The sequence below is a fragment of the Heterodontus francisci genome, unplaced genomic scaffold (assembly GCF_036365525.1).
Source record: "Heterodontus francisci isolate sHetFra1 unplaced genomic scaffold, sHetFra1.hap1 HAP1_SCAFFOLD_938, whole genome shotgun sequence".
Lineage (NCBI taxonomy): Eukaryota > Metazoa > Chordata > Chondrichthyes > Heterodontiformes > Heterodontidae > Heterodontus > Heterodontus francisci.
Window position 1 is genome coordinate 149777 of NW_027141911.1, and position 21128 is coordinate 170904.

The window sequence follows — 21128 nt, forward strand, 5'->3', positions numbered from 1 at the left end:
AGACCCCACTGACTCACTCCCCCTACGTCACTCAGACCCCACTGACTCACTCCCCCTCTATCACACAGACCCCACTGCCTCAATCCCCCTCTGTCACCCAGACCCCACTGACTCACTCCCCCTCTGTCACACAGACCCCACTGACTCACTCCTCCTCTGTCACTCAGACCCCGCTGACTCTCTCCCCCTCTGTCACACAGACCCCACTGACTCACTCCCCGTCTGTCACACAGACCCCACTGACTCACTGCCCCTCTGTCTCTCACACCCCACTGGCTCACTCCCCCTCTGTCACTCTGACCCCACTGACTCACTCCCCGTCTGTCACACAGACCCCACTGACTCACTGCCCCTCTGTCTCTCACACCCCACTGGCTCACTCCCCCTCTGTCTCTCAGACCCCACTGACTCACTCCCCCTCTGTCACTCAGACCCCACTGACTCACTCCCCCTCTGTCACTCAGACGCCACTGACTCACTCCCCCTCTCTCAGACCCCACTGACTCACTGCCCCTCTGTCTCTCACACCCCACTGGCTCACTCCCCCACTGTCACTCAGACCTCACTGCCTCACTCCCCCTCTATTGGACTGCCTCCACTGACTCACTCCCCCTCTGTCACTCAGACCCCACTGACTCACTCCCTCTTTTCACTCAGACCCCACTGACTCACTCCCCCTCTGTCGCTCAGACCCCACTGACTCACTCCCCCTCTGTCACTCAGACCCCACTGACTCACTCCCCCTCTGTCACTCAGACCCCACTGACTCATTCCCCCTCTATCACTCAGACCCCACTGACTCATTCCCCCTCTATCACTCAGACCCCACTGACTCACTACCCCTCTGTCTCTCAGACCCCACTGACTCACTCCCCTTATGTCACTCAGACCCCACTGACTCACTCCCCTTCTGTCACACAGATCCCACTGACTCACTCGCCCTCTGTCAAAAAGACCCCACTGCGTAACTCCCCCTTTGTCACTCAGACCCCACTGATTCACTCCCCCTCTGTCACTCAGACCTCACTGACTCACTTCCCCTCTGTCACTCAGATCCCACTAACTCACTCCCCCTCTGTCACTCAGACCCCACTGACTCACTCCCCCTCTGTTGGACAGACCCCACTGACTCACTCCCCGTCTGTCACTCAGACCCCACTGACTCACTCCCCCTCTGTCACTCGGACCCCACTGACTCACTCCCCCTCTGTTGGGCAGAACCCACTGACTCACTCCCCCTCTGTCACTCAGACCCCACTGACTCACTCCCCCTCTGTTGGACAGATTCCACTGACTCACTCCCACTCTGTCACTCAGACCTCACTGACTCACTCCCCCTCTGTTGTACAGACCCAACTGACTCACTCCCCCCATATTGTTCAAAGAATCCAGACTCTCTCCTTCCCTGTTGTACACAAACTGACTCACTCCCTCTCTGTTAGGCAGCACCCACTGTCTCAACCCTCTTCTGATATTTCACCATCATTGGCCTGTTTGTTTGTCCCAGCAACATTTCTTTTAGTCAGCAGAGTTGCATCTGCTTCAGCTGGTATCCTTTCACTTTCCAATATACCATATACACACACACATATAGTCGATATAGAGTAATCAATCTCTCCAGTCATTCGTCTGTAGCTGCAGCACCTCCTAAACTGTGATTGGTGAAGCTGACAGGAAGAATGTGTGGATGTCAGATTTTTAATACATGATCAATTGATGTCATGTGGCATTGCTCACGTGGAATAAAGGTCAAGTTTAATTCTTGCGTTAACCTGACCGGGTGCTGATGCATAATATTTTTCCACAACAGTTATAGATTTCTTTGCCCACTGTTATGATGAAAGCTGCTTCTGTAAACTTGTTACATTGTGACTGCACCCTTTGACCAGTGATGGTGCTGCAACTCCACTGAAGGTGCAGTGTAATTGCAGTGTGAAATCAGATGCTGGAACTCTGAAATAAAAACAGAAAATGCTGGAAATACTCAGCAGGTCTGGCAGCATCTGTGGAGACAGAAACAGAGTTAACCTATCAGGTCTGTGGCTTTAATACTTTCCAGTTTCCTGGCCCTAGCCATCTCCTTTTCACCATGAATGTCCAATCCCTCTACTCCTCCATCGTTCACCATACAGTCTGAGAGCTCTCTACTTCTTTCTTGAACGAAGGCCCAACCAGTCCCCATCCACCAAAACCCTCCTCCACCTGGCTGAACTTGTTCTCACATTGAATATCTTCTCCTTAACTCCACTCACTTCCTCCAAATTAAAGGCCTTACTCTGGGCCCTAGCTGTGCCTGGTGGGATATTTTTTATTATGCATTTCTTGGAATGTGGACTTCGCTGGCTAAGCCAGCATTTGTTGCCCAACCATAATTGCCCTTGAGAAGGTGGTGTTGAGCTGCCTTCTTGAACCGCTGCAGTCCATCTGGTGCGGGTACACCTACAGCGCTGTTAAGGAGGAAGTTTCAGGATTTTGCTCCAGCGACTGTTCCCCCTGCATCTCATGCCCAAAACCTTCAATCTGTGTTCCCTAGTTCTTGTACCATCAGTTAATGGGAACAGTTTCTCCTTGTCTACCTTTTCTAAGGTTGTCATAATCTTGTACACTTCTATCAAATCTCCGCTCAATACACTTTGCTCCAGGAAGAACAATCCCAGCTTTTCCAACATAAGCTTGTAATTAACATCCAATATCCTGGAACCATTCTGGGAAATCTCCTCTGCACCCTCTCAAGGAACCTCACATCCTCCCTTAAGTGTGTTGACCAGAACTTGATGCAATACTCTAGTTGGAGCTTTATAAGGGTTCAGCATAACTCCCCTGCTTTTTACTCAATGGCTCTATTTATGAAGCCCAAGATCCCATAAACTTTGTTAACCACTCTCTCAATATATTCTGCCACCTTCAAAGATTGATGCACCTGCACCCCCAGGTCCCTCTGTCCCTACACACTCTTTAGAACTGCACCATTAAGTCAATATTGCCTTAACCCATCCCTTCTGCCAAGATGCATCACCTCACACTAGTCAGTGTTAAATTCCATCTGCCACCTCTCTGCCCATTCTGCTAGCCTATCTATGCCCTGTTGCAGGCGGTTCGTATCATCCTCACTGTCTGTCACTCCTCCCAGTTTGGTATCATCGGTAAATTTTGAAATTCTGCTCTGCATTCCAAGATCCAAGTCATCTATATAAAGCAAAAAAAGCAATGGGTCCTGGCACTGACCCTTGGGGAACACCACTGTCTACCATCCTCCAGTCTGAAAAACAACCATTTACCACGACTTGCTGTTTTCTGTCCTTAAGCCAATTTTTTAAATCTAATTGGACACTGACCCTCCTGTTCCATGAGCCTCAGTTTTCTTAACCAGCCTATTATGAGGTACTTTATCAAACACTTTTTTAAAATCCATGTAGACAACTTCCACTGCATTCCCTTTATCAACCTTTACTTCAACACAAAATTCAATTAGATTAATCAAGCATGACCTGCCTTTTCCAAATCCGTGCTGGCTATCCTGAAGAAGCAAAAGCGACACGAGGAAGAACTTCTTCATGCAGTGAGTGGTTAGGATCTGGAATGCACTGCCTGAGAGTGTTTTCGAGGCAGTTTCAATCGAGGCATTCAAAAGGGAATTACACTTATCTGAAAAGGGAGAATGTGCAGGGTGATGGGGAGAAGGCAGGGGAATGGCATTAGGTGAATTGCTCATTCAGAGAGCTGGTGCAGACACGATGGGCCGAATAGCCTCCTGCTACGCTATAACAATTCTGTGATTCTGTGAAACCTCTCCAAGTGCCTCCTGATTTTCTTTTCCCCGATAATTGTTTCTAAAACCTTACCCACCACTGATGTTAAACTAATTGGTCTGTAGTTGTTCAGGCTGTCCTCACATTCTTTCTTGAATAAGGCTGTCACATTTGCCACACTCCTATTCTCTGTCTCCTCCCCCGTATCAAGGGAAGATGGGAAGATTACGGCAATCCTTCTGCTATTTCCACCCCAACTTCCTTCAGCATCCTGGGCTGCAAGCCATCCACACCAGGTGACTAACCTGCCCTAAGCATAGCCAGCCTTTCCATACTTGTTCACAGATCACTGAAGGCAGCAGCACAGGCAGATTAGGAAGACATATGGGATACTTGCCTTTATTAGCTGAGGCATAGAATGTAAGGGCAGGAAGGTTATGATGGAGCTGTATAAAACGCTAATTAGGCCACAGCTGGAGTACTGTGTACAGTTCTGGGCACCACACTATAGGAAGGATGTGATTGCACTGAAGAGGGTGCACAGGAGATTGACCAGGATGTTGCCTGGGCTGGAGCATTTTAGCTATGAAGAGAGACTGGATAGGCGAGGGTTGTTTTCCTTAGAGCAGAGAAGGCTTAGGGGGGACCTGATTGAGGTATACAAAATTATGAGGGGCATTAATAGGTTAGATAGGAAGAAACTCTTTCCCTTAGCGGAGGGGTCAATAACCAGGGGGCATCGATTTAAGGTAAGGGGCAGGAGGTTTAGAGGGAATTTGAGGAAAAATGTTTTCACCCAGAGGGTGGTTGGAATCTGGAACACACTGCCCGAAGAGGCAGGAACCCTCACAGAAGTATTTAGATGAGCACTTTATAGCGCTATTTGGGTAATGTGGCTGTAATGGTTGAGTAGCTGCCAGTGAGTACAGGCTATGAGTTCTGGGTGTGAGACTTGCCACAGTACAAAGAGTATGCGGGTGAGGTGAAGCATATGAATGGTAGCGTTGAGTCCTAATCGATAGAGATTGTTGGTGGATGAGTGATCAGGATGCAGTGAATTGAACAGTGGATGAGGCTAGTGGTTAACTTGATATGATCTGGCTATTGAAAATGAACTCACTAATCTTGACAACTAGTTTGAGATCACTGAACATCTTCTAACACTGCATCAACATTCGAGGAGCAACATTCCCGTCATTGACCTCCGGCACAACTACTTCCCACTGCCTTCTGAACATGTATCTGGAGGTCCAGCTGACAGCCAGCCCCTCACCCCTGCAGATACAGGCCATCTTTCCTCTGTACCACCTCTTCCACCAAGGCCTCCAGTGCATTATCAGAAACCCTATTATGGGTCAGCCATTCTTCACGTTTTCACAGGACATAGTCACTTCTGAAATACACCTATTCTGTCCACAATGCATCTTTTCTTTAAGGGGTGTCGGCTGCCTTTAAATGGTGCTAGGGTTATTGGACCCCTGCTAATGCGAGCAACCATCACTCCCCGTACTGTTCATTGGCTGCACCCAGCAATCGTTTAAAACAGCAGGCAGCACAAATTTGACTTCAAAATCATGCTGCCTCTATTGCAATGAACAGGCATGGTTTATTTAAGTATCGCGATCCATACGCCTGTTTTCAGGGGTTATCCAATTTAACTCCCATAGTGTGGGCAGCCACTCAACGCCCCCAGTAATAAGCTGCCATTGCAGTCAAGAGGTGAATCAGCCCTGTGTTCCTTCCTCTACATCGCTTGAGCAAAAATTAAACTGTTATTAATGTCCCTCAAGCCCCCAACCCCTTCCCAACAGGTCTCATTTCAGCTTCTTTAAAAATGGCAATTGCACTCGATTCAATTCCCTTCTCTGGATGTCTGTTTCTCATCCACCGCCCTTTTCTATTCTATGACCTTGATCAAGATTTGAGAGTTCTGTGCTTATTTCTTCCATTCCTTGGTCAGTTTCCCAGTTATCTATAGTTTGTTTATTTCCTCCCCGTGTTTCATTACTTGAAGAACTGGATCATACCTCTCCTTTTATTCAACGATAACTTGCATTTATATAGCACCTGTAATGTAGTAAACAATTTGAACGCACCTCACAGGAGTGAAATCAGGCAAACATTGACTCCGAGGTAAAGAAGGAGATAGGACAGATAACAAAAACTTGGACAAAGAGGTGGCCTTTAAGGATCATCTTAAAGGAGTAGAAAGTGAGAGAGATTTAGCATGGGGCAAGGCCATGGAAAGATTTGAGCACAAGAATGAGAATTTTAGAATTGAGGCATTACTGGAGTGAGAGCCAATGTAAGTCAATCAGTACAGGGGTGTCTCAAATGAGTTCAGATACAGGCAACAGACTTTTGAATGAGCAGATGGTTATGGAGAGTGGAAGATGGTCGGCTGGCCCAGGAGAGCATTGGAATAGTCAAGTCTGGAGGTAACAGAAGCTTAGAGTCATAGAGCTTTACAGCACAGAAACAGGCCCTTCAGCCCATCGTGTCCGTGCCAGCCATCAAGCACCTAACTATTCTAATCCCATTTTCCAGCACTTGGCTTGTAGCCTTGTATGCTATGGCGTTTCAAGTGCTCATCTAAATACTTCTTAAATGTTGTGAGGATTCCTGCCTCTACCACCTCTTCGGGCAGTGTATTCCAGATTCCAACCACCCTCTGGGTGAAATTTTTTTTCCTCAAACCGCCTGTAAACTTCCTGCCCCCTGGTTATTGACCCCTCCGCCAAGGGAAAAAGTTGTTTCTTATCTAACCTATCAATGCCCCTCATAATTTTGTATACCTCAATCATGTGCCCCCTCAGCCTTCTCTACTCGAAGGAAAACAACCCTAGCCTTTTCTGTCTCCCTTCATAGCTGAAATGCTCCAACCCAGGCAACATGCTGGTGAATCTCCTCTGCACCCTCTCCAGGGCAATCACATCCTTCCTATAGTGTGGCGACCAGAACTGTACACAGTACTCCAGCTGTGGCCTAACGATGCAGCTCCATCATAACCTCCCTGCTGTTATATTCTATGCCTCGGCTAATAAAGGCAAGTATCCCATATGCCTTCCTAACCACCTTATCTACCTGTGCTGCTGCCTTCAGTGATCTATGGACAAGTACACCAAGGTTCCTCTGACCCTCTCTACTTCCTAGGGTCCTACCATCCATTGTATATTCCCTTGCCTTGTTAGTCCTCCCAAAATGCATCACCTCACACTTCTCAGGATTAAATACCATTTGCCAATGCTCTGCCCATCTTACCAGCCCATCTATATCATCCTGTAATCTAAGGCTTTCCTCCTCACTATTTACGACTGCAACAATTTTCATGTCATCTGCAAACTTACTTTATACCTCCTATATTCACGACTAAATCACTAATGTACACTACAAACAGCAGGGGTCCCAGCTCCGATCCCTGTGGTACACCACTGGTCACAGGCTTCCACTCGCAAAAACAACTTTTGACCATCACCCTCTGCCTCCTGCCATTAAGCCAATCTTGGATCCACTTTGCCAAATTGCCCTGGATCCCATGGGCTCTTACCTTCTTAACCAATCTCCCATGCAGGACTTTATCAAAAGCCTTACTGAAGTCCATGTAGCCTACATCAACTGCTTTACCCTCATCTACACATCTAGTCACCGCCTGTAGGAGGGTTGCAGGAGCAGAGTGGCTGAGGCAGGGGAAAGGACAGGCAATTGGAACAATAGAACCAGAGGACACGGCTGCACTTGAAAGGGTTAAATTCAAAAATAATTTGTGGAAGCCATATTTCAGTGAACGAGTGATCAATCTATCAAATAGATTCCCTATGGAGATGGTGGAAACAGTACTGACACAATCAAATGCAAATTAGATACATTTATTTCAAAATGTTATTTTGGGATACAGTATATGAGTAATTTCAGATGTGACATGTTGCATGCCTGGGAGGTCTTTGGACCAAAGCTCTCCAGCACTTGGGGTTTTCCATGCTTCATGTCTGGGTTTGTTGTAAACTACTTGATAAGAAATTGATTGCTATGATTAATCAACACCTGCAATATGATTATATCACAAGCTTGGTGAACCTCGGTCTTTTATTGTCCAGCAATTCCTGTGTTCCTGTATTATGGAGGGTAGAAGTAGGTGGTCTCGGTGATGGGATGGAATTGCAGTCAAGCTCAGCTCAGGGTCAAATACGATGGCGATGGTACAAACCGTCCTGTTCAGCCTGAAACAGTGATCATGGAGAGGGATGGACTTAGTGGCAAGGGACCGGAATTTGGCGCAGAAACCATAAACAATGACGTCAGTCTTCCCAATGTTTTACTGGAGGAAACATCAGTTCATCCCGACTGGATGTTTCACAAGCAGTCTGACCACACTGGAGGGGTTGAGAGAGGCGATGGTGAAGTAGATCTGAAAATTCAGCGAATATAAATTTATTCTCTTGAGCCTTTCTTCATATCTTGGTCACCCAAGGCTAGGAACCACACTGGTCTCTCTTCCCTGAAGTTTTTCCAAGACATCTAAACCCTTGCTGAGATAGAATGACCAAAATATACCCCAGACACTAGAACTGCCCTCACCATCAACCTGCACAATATCGGTAGAGCACTTCCATCAATCTGTGCTGACTCCCTCATACCATCCCATAACTATCTAGTTTGTTTGACATCTCACCTCCTATGTGAAGTTTGAATACATTCAAAAAAAGAGCAGTTTGCAGTGTCTGGGATGATTTAGGATGGGTTTCAATGATTGAATCATTTATTTAATTTGGTGTAGAATGGCAGGCCTGATTGAGATTGCTTCGGTTCTGATGTTGGCTTATCCCACCTGAAAAGTGTTATGACCGAGGTGGGAGGAGTGGACTGTTTATTCTAGTTCCACTTCTCCACAGGCCACAACATATATTTAAAATTTCCCACTTACTGAAACAGTCAATCATAGACTCTATTTTTCCCCAGAATAAAGCACACCAACCAGGTTTCTCTAATAAACAAAAAAATTATCAGTTTATTATCACCCAAGTTTTAACCAATAATGAAGTGAAACATACACACAAATTGAAATATTAGGCCTCTTATTTATCCTAGCCCTCACACACACACATACATACACACCGGTTAACTGGGAAAAATAAAAGGGATTTTTGTTTACAGCTGTTACAAAGAAATAGAAGGAATAATAAAAAAAAACACAAGCTGAAAAGAAGGTATGGAAAGATGTACTTTTCTTTTTTGGTTTGGTGCCCTGAATGCAAATAGGCGGCTGTCACTAGGATCTCCCAGAACAGTTCCTTCCGGGCAATGTTGAAGATCAGTTTGGGTAGGCTTTCAAAGAGATGCAGCAACAGGAGGTTTCAGTTAGGTCTTACAGCAGTAAAGGTTTCTTCAAATACAGGAGGAAATAGGAAACGCACTTGATGCAAGATTTCTTTTCAAGAGAAAAACTGATCTGGCTGGATCTTCTTCTGTTACCGGCAATCAACTGGTTTTTTTTAACATTTTGATTGAAACCAAAACTTTCCAGAAGCAAGCCTCCTAACAACCGTAAATCTTGGCTTGACACTTCTTTGTAAACACCTCTCCCAAGTCAAAAACAACCCTGCTGGGTTTTTATTTTGATAACAGTTGCCTTCCAGTAACTGTTTACAGGCCAAACTCAATCCCAAACCTTCTGGTGAGCTCCTCTTTTTTTTAAAAAAACAAAGCTCCAGCATCTATGCAATTCTTCATTTTTAAAATGCAAATTCTAAAGATTTAACCAAAAAATGGAAAAACTTGTACAAAACTTTGTAGAACTGAAATGCCATTTTAAAATGCGTTTCATTACAATGTATAAAAAAACAGAAGTTGGAAACATTTTATAAAACACATTTTCACACTCATCCCCATTCACTCTTTCCCTGTAGTTAATACAATCTTGCTTTGTGCCATCTTTGCCCTCATATAACTCAAAGTAAAATTCTCGATAAAGCATCTGCAATAACATTATTTTTGCCTGCAATGTGGACAATTTTTAAGTCATAGGGCTGTAATAATAAACTCCATTGGAATATTATGGCATTCTGGATTTTAAATTGTTCCACAAAGGTTAGGGGGTTATGATCAGTATATACCACTGTGTCTCTATAATTGTGATAGACATAGACTTCAAATGTTTAAGAGCCAATAATAGACCTTAGCTTTCTTTTTCCTCTGTTGAATATAGTTTTTGGTGCCAATTTAGCTTTTTGGAAAAGTATCCCACAGGTCTTTCTATACCTGATTCATCTTGTAACAGGACTGCACCGACCCCTTGGTCACGAGCATCAATTGCTATCTTGAAGGGCTTAGTGAAATTTTGAGCTGCCAACACTGGTTCATTAGTCGAAATGGCCTTCAGCTTCTCAAAAGATGCTTGGCACTCCCCTGACCACACTACCTTGGTTTTCTTTTTCTGTAGCAAATCTGTTAGTGGAGCAGCTACAGTACTGAAATCTGCTACAAATATGCGGTAGAAACCACAGATCCCCCAAAACATCATGATTTCTCACTTAGTGTTAGGGGTATGGAACTCCACCAATCCTTGCACTTTCGCTGTTCTTGGCAACACTTATCCTTGCCCTCCTATATGCCCAAGGTAGATCACTTTCACTTTTGCGAATTCACTTTTGGCAAGGTTTATTACTAAATCTGCTGATTGTAAATTTTTTAAACAGAGCTTCTAGTTGTTTCTCGTGGTCCTTCCAAATGTCACTGTATACCAACACATCATTAAAGTAAACCACACAGTTAGGAACACTGGCTACCACTTGGTTCATCAATCTGTGAAAGGTTGCTTGGGCATTTTTTAGCCTGAATGGTATCACTCGGCACTGGAAAAGACCATCCGGTGTGACAAAAGCCGATATTTCTTTAGCTCAGGGTGTTAGATGAAATTGTCAGTATCCCTTTAACGAATCTATTTTTGTAAGAAACATGGCACTACCCACTCTGCCAATACAATCTTCCAAGTAAGGGATTGAGTAGGAGTCTGCCTTTGTTACTGCACTAACTTTTCTGCATCTACACAAAGTCTAGTTGAACCGTCAGGTTTAGGCACTAATACTATTGGTGAACTCCAGGTGCTTTGACTGGATTCAATTAGATGCTTTTCCAGCATGTATTGGATTTCTGCTTTTACCTGGCCTATTTCTCTGGACTTAACATAGAACATAGAACATAGAACAGTACAGCACAGTACAGGCCCTTCGGCCCATGACGTTGTGCCGAACCTTTAACCTACTCTAAGATCAAACTAACTACCTACCCTTCATTCTACTATCATCCATGTACCTATCCAAGAGTCGCTTAAATGTCCCTAATGTATCTGCTTCTACTACCACCGCTGGCAGCGCATTCCACGCACCCACCACTCTCTGTGTAAAGAACCTACCTCTGACATCTCCCCGAAACCTTCCTCCAATCACCTTAAAATGATGCCCCCTGGTGATAGCCCTTTCCACCCTGGGAAAAAGTCTCTGGCTATCCACTCTATCTATGCCTTTCATCATCTTGTACCCCTCTATAAAGTCACCTCTCATCCTTCTTCGCTCCAATGAGAAAAGCCCTAGCTCCCTCAATCTTTCTTCGTAAGACATGCCCTCCAGTCCAGGCAGCATCCTGGTAAATCTCCTCTGCACCCTCTCTAAAGCTTCCACATCCTTCCTATAATGAGGCGACCAGAACTGAACATAATATTCCAAGTGTGGTCTAACCAGGGCTTTATAGAGCTGCAGCATAACCTCGCGGCTCTTAAACTCAATCCCCCTGTTAATGAAAGCCAACACACCATACGCCTTCTTAACAACCCTATCAACTTGGGTGGCAACTTTGAGCGATCTATGGACATGGACCCCAAGATCCCTCTGTTCCTCCACACTACCAAGAATCCTGTCTTTAAGCCTGTATTCTGCATTCAAATTCGACCTTCCAAAATGAATCACTTCACACTTTTCCAGGTTGAACTCCATCTGCCACTTCTCAGCCCAGCTCTACATCCTGTCAATGTCCCACTTCCTCATCCAAGTCATTTATAAAAATCACAAAGAGCAGAGGTCCCAGAACAGATCCCTGCGGAACACCACTGGTCACCGAGTTCCATGCTGAATACTTTCCATCTACTACCACCCTCTGTCTTCTATGGGCCAGCCAATTTTGTATCCAGACAGCCAACTTCCCCTGTATCCCATGCCTCCTCACTTTCTGAATGAGCCTACCATGGGGAACCTTATCAAACACCTTGCTAAAATCCATATACACCACATCCACTGCTCTTCCTTCATCAATGTGTTTTGTCACATCTTCAAAGAATTCAATAAGGCTTGTGAGGCATGACCTGCTCCTCACAAAGCCATGCTGACTGTCTCCAATCAAACCATGCTTTTCCAGTAGTAAGCAGTAAGGATGCTGTTTAATCAGAACGGATTCCCCAATATCCATATATTGTTTGGCTTAGGTTGTACATCCTGGCTTATCCCTACAGACTTTTATTAATACTGTGAGTAGCCTTGTTAGGTCTTCTCATTGTTCTGCATCTAAATATGAAAGTATAGTGTCCAATCTCCCTCACAATTCAGTATTAGCTAACCGGATAGTAGGAAGTTCAATTTGAGAATTGTCTAGACCTCCTTCTGCCTCATCCTCACTAGCTCTTTCATCCTTCGCTGTCCCTATTACCTGACATACCTGTGCTTGCTTATCCTGCTCCTGGCGATAATATTGTTTTAACATATTGCTATGACACAGTCGATTCTTTTTCCGGAGATCTGGGCTGTCGATCAAATAATTTACCTTACCAATTCTCTTGACTACTTTATATGGACCACTGAACCATCCTTTCAACGGTTCACCCTGTAAAAGTAGTAATACTAATTCCCTGGTTGAAGTGTTTGCGTCTTAGCGTGCTTGTCTGCCCATTTTTCATAGTTGTTTCGGAAGCTTTAAGGTGTCCTTGAGCCACTTTGCAAGCTCTCTTGAGCCATTGCCAGAACATGGATACATAATCTATTACAAAAGATTCATCCCTCTGTTCTAAAAACCTTTCTTTAATTAGTTTTAGGGGGCCTCTTATCTCATGTCCGTAAACTAATTCAAAAGGAGTAAAACTTGTAGACTCATTAGGTGAATCCCACGTGGCAAACAAAAGAAAGTCTAGTCCTTTATCCCAATCATGGGGATATTCCTGACAGTATGCCCTGATCATCGTTTTGAGGGTCTGATGGTACCTTTCTAAAGCCCCTTGTGTCTGTGGGTGATATGCTGAAGACTTTAACTGTGTTATACCCAGATTACCCATAACTTCCTGAAAAATTTTAGACATAAAATTGGAACCTTGATCCGACTGAATCTCAATCGGTAATCCATATTTAGTGAAGGACTGGGTTAACTTCTCTACCACGACCTTAACAGGAATTGTTCTCAAGGGAATGGCCTCTGGGAATGGAGAAGCCATATCCATGATAGTGAGTATATATTGGTGTCCCGCTTTTGTTTTCGGTAAGGGTCCTACACAGTCTACCAACACCCGACTAAATGGTTTCCCAATAACTGGTATGGGAATTAGAGATGCTAGTTTTCTGGCAGGTTGCAGTTTTCCCACCATCTGGCACGTACGACATGTTTTACAAAACTGCACCATGTCATTGGAAAGACTTGGCCAGTAAAAATGTTGACTTGTATGTGATTTGGTCTTCTGGATCCCCACATGTCCCACTATAGGAATTTTATGCGTTAACCTTAATAGTTCCCAGCGATACTTTGGTGGTACCACTATCTGACGAGCAACCGTCCATTCTTCATCTGCAGGTCTGTGAGGAGGTCTCCACTTCCTCATCAGAACCCCATCTTTAACATAATAACTTTCTGGAGCTCCTTTTGCCCGAGCTTCTGTTTGAGCTGATCAGCTTGCTAAGCTGTGATCAGAGAAGATTTATTAGACATTTCCTTTGGATTATCTAAATCCCCAAAGAAAGTTTCAGATATTCGGCTATCTGTCTGTGGTGCCAATTTTACCTCCAACAATGTAACTTGTTTAACCATTGCTCAGGTTACTACACATGAAAGAAAAATTCCTGGAATCGTTTCCTGTAACTTCTGTCTCTTTGACTTCACTTGGTTTTTCAGTGACTACTGGAGTACTACTTTCACTCTGGCCAAATCATTCCCAGGAGTAGGTCAACTCCATCTACTGGCAAGCTCCTACAGTTCCAGTTCCAAACATTAGGTCATACTGTAGGTGCACCCAATACAAAGGTACAGGTATATAATCCCTGCAATTCTATTTACTAAAACCTTAGCATTCAGTGCACTATCTGGTGGAAATGTTATGTCTTTTCCCAGCAAAAGAGTTTGGGTGACTCCTGTATCCCTAAGTGTCACTATAAGTTTGCCTGCCGCACTTGAGGGATAAGGAATTCCCTATAACTCAAATATCTTATTCACAAGCCCTGCATTCACATTGGTTTTTGGATTTGGCTTTACAGCTGCCATCAAAGCTACTGCCTGATCTGATGTACTCTCGGTCAGGACCCCTTTCTCTGCATTAGCTTTGTGTACCCCAATAAGTCCCATGGGTTTGCCTCGCAACTTCCAGCATTCTTCAGGAAAATGTCCCACCTTATGACGACGATAACACTTAGGCTTGCGGATCTCACTTCCACCCTCAGCACCTTCCTTTCTGGACTGAGGAGGAGATCCCGGGGCATTCACAACTGTCCCTTCTTGTTCCCGGTTGCTTGCTTTCCTTTCACCCTCCCATCTTCTATCCTTCTTGGATTGTGGAGTGGTGGACAAAGGGTTTGGGATTATACACAAGCTCATAATAATCAATTTCCACTGCCTGTCTGGCCATTGAAACCTTCTGGTTCTTTGCATGGGTTCTTACCTATGGAGGAGAGAATTTTTAAATTTTTCCAAGAGAAATAGTTCCCTAAGGTTCTCATACGTGGCTTCCATCTTTAGCGCCCGTATCCAAAGATCAAAATTAACTCACTTTACCCTCTCAAATTCCAAATATGTCTGCCCAGACAATCTCGAGAGGTTCCGCAGTTTCTGTCAATAAGCTTCAGGGACTAACTCATATGCAGCAAGAATAGCCTTTTTTGCCACTTAAATAATCTGCAGAAATCTCTTCAGAAAGCATGGCATAAACCTCATGAGCTCTGCCCATCAACCTGCTTTGCATAAGCAGTGTCCAGCTTTCCTTTGGCCATTTCATTCGTTTGGCTATCTTTTCAAAAGAAATGAAAAATGCCTCTCCGTCCTTTTCCTCAAACCGAGGGAGAGCTTGGATAAATTTAAACAGCTTTCCGCTGGGTCCTGGGCTGGAGTCAGATTCTTCCTCACCAGAATCTTCACTGGCGTCAAGACCACTCTTTTGTCTTGGTTCCATCTTTTTTAATTTGAATTTATTTCCTTCTCTTTCTCTTGCTCTTTCCCTTTCCTCAAACTCCAGTTTTTTCATTGTCACGTCTTTTTCCAATTCAAACTGAAGTTTTTTCAATTCTTTTTCCTGCTCAAGTTTTCTTATTTCTGTTTCTTTTTTCTGTTGAAGCTTAAGTTTCTAACTGAATTTTAGCCAATTCAACTGCACTACCCTCTGATTTGCTTTCTTCTTCTGATTCGAAATGTTGGAACCATAGAAAGGTTATGGCACAGAAGGAGGCCATTCAGCCCACCGTGTCTGCGCCGGCCGAAAAAACTAGCCACCCAATCTAATCCCACCTTCCAGCACCTGGTCTGTAACCTTGCACTTCAGGTGCATGTTTAGGTACCTTTTAAATGAGTTGAGGGTTTCTGCCTCCACCACCGATCCTGGCAGTGAATTCCAGACACCCACTACCCTCTGGGTGGAAAAGGTTTTCCTCATGTCCCCTCTACTCCTACCAATCTCCTTAAATCTGTGTCCCCTGGTAATTGACCTCTCCACTAGGGGAAACAGGATCTTCCTGTCTACTCTGTCTAGGCCTCTCATAATTTTGTACACCTCAATTAAGTCACCCCTCAGCCGCCTCTGTTCTAAGGAAAACAACCCTAACCTATCCAATCTTTCCTCATAGCTGCAACATTCTTGTAAATCTCTTCTGTACTTTCTCCAGAGCAATTATGTCCTTCCTGTAATGTGGAGACCAGAACTGTACGCAATACTCCAACTGTGGCCTAACCAGCGTTTTGTATAGTTCCAGCATTACATCCCTGCTTTTGTATTCTATACCTCGACCAATAAAATAAAGCATTCCATATGTCTTCTTCACCACTCTATCTACCTGTCCTACCACCTTCAGGGACCTGTGGGCATGCACTCCAAGGTCTCTCATTTCTTCTACCCCTCTCAGTATCCTCCCGTTTATTGTGTATTCCCTTAGTTTGTTTCCCTCCCCAAATGCATTACCTGTTGTGCTATTACTTCAATTATGTCTGCTTTCTTAGCTCCTGGTTTTAACTCTAACCCCAATTGTGCTGCCAATGCTATTAGCTTAACCTTAGTTAAGTTCAGCAAGTCACTCGGGGTTACATCCTCCATCCCCACAAAAGTCACAGCAACTGTTGAAGACATTGAAGAAACCCGGTTCCTTTATTTTTGTTTTTCAATTATTATTACCCCACTTACAATTGAACTTCGTCGGCATTGGGTTAACCCTGACAAGAGCCCCCAATGATATATAACAACCGAGGCAGGAGGAGTGCACTGTTTATTCCAGTCCCACTTCTCCACAGGCCACAACATATATTTAAAATTTCCCACTTACCGAAACAGTCAATTATAGACTCTATTTTTCCCCAGAATAAAGCACACCAACTAGGTTTCTTTAATGAACAAAAAAATTATCAATTTATTAGAAATCAAATTTTAACAAATAATGAAGTAAAACGTGCACACAAATTGCAATATTAAAGCACCTTATTTATCCTAGCCCTCACACACACACACACACACACACATACATATACACTGGTGAACCGGGAAAAATAAAAGGGATTTTTGTTTACATCTGTTACAAAGAAATAGAAGGAATAATTAAAAAAACACTTAGGCTGAAACGAAGGTATGGAAAGATGTCCTTTGTTTTGGTTAGGCGTCCCAAATGCGAACAGGCGGCTGTCAATAGGATCTTCCCAGAACAGTTCCTTCCAGACAATGTTGAAGATCAGTTTGGGTAGGCTTTCTAAGAGATGCAGCAACAGGAGGTTTCAGTTAGGTCTTACAGCAGAAATGTAGCAGTAAAGGTTTCTTCAAATACAGGAGGAAATAGGAAACACGCTTGATGCAAGATTTCCTTTCAAGAGAAAAACTGAGCTGGCTGCATTTTCTTCTGTTACTGGCAATCAACTGGCTTTTTTTAACAGCTTAAATTGAAACCTAAACTTTCCAGAAGCATACCTCTTGACAACCATAAATCTTGGCTTGTCACTTCTTTGTAAACATCTCTCCAACTCAAAAACAACCGCTGTTAGGTTTTTATTTTGAAAACAGATGCCTTCCAGTAACGGTTTACAGGTCAAACTCAGTCCCAAACCTTCTGGTGACCTCTTTTTAAAAAAAAAAACACCCGAACCTCCAGCATCTATGGAATTCTTCATTTTTAAAACACAAATTCTCAAAATTTAACAAAAAGTGCAAACACTCTTAACACGAGCTATACTCTTTTTCCTTGTTCAGCCAACTGCACAAAGAAAATCTTTCAGCACCTTACCGAAGCTGTCACGAAGCTCTTCCTGGAAAACAAAGAGAAATTCCAAGATTCAGCAAAAATCATCTGTGGAAGGCGATATCAACCAACTCAATGATGAGTCATCCAGTTGTTTTGGTGAGTCATGGAGTTGTGGTTACCAATGACCAGTAAAAATTTCAGCAAGGCCTGTCAAGCACACGGCTATTTGACAGCGGAATGGGCTGTGACAGGTACAGAACACATAGCTGAAAACTAATGCATTGTTTTCTCTTGTGTGAATGAGAGTGCTCACTCACAGCGAGAGGGAGAGAGAACTCTTACTCACAGCACATACATGAAAGGGAGAGAGCTCCCACTGTGAGTGAGAGTTCTCTCTCTCTCTCGCACGCTTAGTGAGAGTTCTTTCTTGCTGTGAGTGAGAGTTCTCTCTCTCTCGCGCGTTGAGTGAGACTTCTCTTTCTCTTTCGCACACTTAGTGAGAGTTCTCTCTCTTTCTCTCTGTGAGTGAGAGTTCTCTCTCTTTCTCTCTGTGAGTGAGAGTTCTCTCTCTTTCTCTCTGTGAGTGAGAGTTCCCGCTCCCTCTCGCGGTGAGTGAGAGTTCTTCCTCTCTCTCTCATGAGGGAGAGATCTCGCTCTCTGTCTCTCGCGAGGGAGACTTCTCGCTCTCTGTTTCTCGCGAGGAAGATTTCTCGCTCTCTGTTTCTCGCGAGGGAGATTTCTCGCTCTGTCTCTCACGAGGGAGAGTTCTCGCTCTCTGTTTCTCGCGAGGAAGATTTCTCGCTCTCTGTTTCTCGCGAGGAAGATTTCTCGCTCTCTGTTTCTCGCGAGGGAGATTTCTCGCTCTGTCTCTCACGAGGGAGAGTTCTCGCTCTCTGTTTCTCGCGAGGGAGATTTCTCGCTCTGTCTCTCACGAGGGAGAGTTCTCGCTCTCTGTTTCTCGCGAGGAAGATTTCTCGCTCTGTCTCTCGCGAGGGAGAGTTCTCGCTCTGTCTCTCTGTGAGTGAGAGTTCCCTCTCCCTCTCGCGGTGAGTGAGAGTTCTTCCTCTCTCTCTCATGAGGGAGAGATCTCGCTCTCTGTCTCTCACGAGGGAGATTTCTCGCTCTCTGTTTCTCATGAGGGAGATTTCTCGCTCTCTGTTTCTCGCGAGGGAGAGTTCTCGCTCTCTGTTTCTCGCGACAGAGATTTCTCGCTCTGTCTCTCGCGAGGGAGAGTTCTCGCTCTCTGTCTCTCGCGAGGGAGAATTCTCGCTCTCTCTCTCTCTCTCTCTCGTGAAAGAGAATTCTCTCTCTCTCTCGCGAAAGAGAATTCTCGCTCTCTCTCACGAGGGAGAGTCCTGCTGTGAGAGAGAGAGAGAACTCTCCTTCATGAGAGAGAAAGAGAGAGAGAACTCTCCTTCGCAAGAGAGAAAGGGAGAACTGTCCTTCACAAGAGAGAAAGAGAGAACTGTCCTTCGTGAGAGAGAGAGGGAACTCTCTTTCGCGCGCGAGAGAGAGAGAACACCTTCGCGCGCGCGAGAGAGAGAGAGAGAGAACTCTCCTTCGTGCGAGAAAGAGAGAGAACACTCCTTTGCGCAGGAGAGAGAGAGAGACAGAGAGAGAACACTCCTTTGCGCAGGAGAGAGAGAGAGAGAGAGAGAGAACACTCCTTCGCGCAGGAGAGAGAGAGAGAGAGAGAGAACACTCCTTCGCGCGCGAGAGAGAGAACACTCCTTCGCGCGAGAAAGAGAGAGAGCGAGAGAGAGAGAACTCTCCGCGCGAGAAAGAGACAGAGAGAGAGAGAGAGAGAGAGAGAGAGAACACTCCTTCGCGCGCGAGAGAGAGAGAGAGAGAGAACACTCCTTCGCGCGCGAGAGAGAGAGAGAGAGAACACTCCTTCGCGTGAGAGAGAGAGAGAACACTCCTTCGCGTGAGAGAGAGAGAGAACACTCCTTCGCGTGAGAGAGAGAGAGAACACTCCTTCGCGTGAGAGAGAGAGAGAACACTCCTTCGCGTGAGAGAGAGAGAACACTCCTTCGCGTGAGAGAGAGAGAGAACTCCTTCGCGTGAGAGAGAGAGAGAACTCCTTCGCGTGAGAGAGAGAACAATCCGCGTGAGAGAGAGAGAGAGAACACTCCACGCGCGAGAGAGAGAGAGAGAGAGAGAACACTCCATCGCGCGAGAGAGAGTGAGAGTGAGAGAGAGAGAGAGAGAGAGAGAACACTCCGCGCGCGAGAGAGAGAGAGAGAGAGAGAGAGAACACACCTTCGCGCGAGAGAGAGAGAGAGAACACTCCGCGCGAGAGAGAGAGAGATAGAGAGAGAGAGAGAGAACACACCTTCGCGCGAGAGAGAGAGAGAACACACCTTCGCGCGAGAGAGAGAGAGAGAGAAAACTCTCCTTCGCGCGAGAAAGAGAGAGAGAACACTCCTTTGCGCAGGAGAGAGAGAGAGAGAGAGAGAACACTCCTTCGCGCAGGAGAGAGAGAGAGAGAGAGAGAGAGAGAGAGAACACACTCCTTCGCGCGAGAAAGAGAGAGAGCGAGAGAGAGAGAACTCTCCGCGCGAGAAAGAGAGAGAGAGAGAGAACACTCCTTCGTGCGCGAGAGAGAGAACACTCCTTCGCGTGAGAGAGAGAGAGAACACTCCTTCGCGTGAGAGAGAGAGAGAACACTCCTTCGCGTGAGAGAGAGAGAGAACACTCCTTCGCGTGAGAGAGAGAGAGAACACTCCTTCGCGTGAGAGAGAGAGAGAACACTCCTTCGCGTGAGAGAGAGAGAGAACACTCCTTCGCGTGAGAGAGAGAGAGAACACTCCTTCGCGTGAGAGAGAGAGAACACTCCTTCGCGTGAGAGAGAGAGAGAACACTCCTTCGCGTGAGAGAGAGAGAGAACACTCCTTCGCGTGAGAGAGAGAGAGAACACTCCTTCGCGTGAGAGAGAGAGAGAACACTCCTTCGCGTGAGAGAGAGAGAGAACACTCCTTCGCGTGAGAGAGAGAGAGAACACTCCTTCGCGTGAGAGAGAGAGAGAACACTCCTTCGCGTGAGAGAGAGAGAGAACACTCCTTCGCGTGAGAGAGAGAGAGAACACTCCTTCGCGTGAGAGAGAGAGAGAACACTCCTTCGCGTGAGAGAGAGAGAGAACACTCCTTCGCGTGAGAGAGAGAGAGAACACTCCTTCGCGCGTGAGAGAGAGAGAGAACACTCCTTCGCGCGTGAGAGAGAGAGAGAACACTCCTTCGCGCGTGAGAGAGAGAGAGAACACTCCTTCGCGCGTGAGAGAGAGAGAGAACACTCCTTCGCGCGTGAGAGAGAGAGAGAGAGAGAACACTCCTTCGCGTGAGAGAGAGAGAGAACTCCTTCGCGTGAGAGAGAGAGCGAACAAGCCACGCGAGAGAGAGAGAGAGAACACTCCTTTGCGCATGAGAGAGAGAGAGAGAGAGAACACTCCTTTGCGCGTGAGAGAGAGAGAGAGAGAGAACACTCCTTTGCGCGTGAGAGAGAGAGAGAGAGAGAACACTCCTTCGCGCGTGAGAGAGAGAGAGAGAGAGAGAGAACACTCCTTCGCGCGTGAGAGAGAGAGAGAGAGAGAACACTCCTTCGCGCGTGAGAGAGAGAGAGAGAACACTCCATCGCGCGAGAGAGAGAGAGAACTCCTTCGCGTGAGAGAGTGAGAGAACAAGCCGCGCGAGAGAGAGAGAGAGAGAGAACACTCCTT

General features: G+C 45.6%; 1 protein-coding gene across 1 annotated transcript in view; it reads left to right on the forward strand.

Annotated features, from left to right (window-relative positions):
* Positions 1-21128, forward strand: part of LOC137365642 (protein FAM227A-like) — a 130026-nt gene that overhangs the window by 87445 nt on the left and 21453 nt on the right. Inside the window, exon 11 of the mRNA XM_068028011.1 lies at positions 17422-17569. Coding sequence (XP_067884112.1) covers positions 17422-17569 — 148 coding nt within the window. The remainder of the gene's footprint in view (positions 1-17421; positions 17570-21128) is intronic.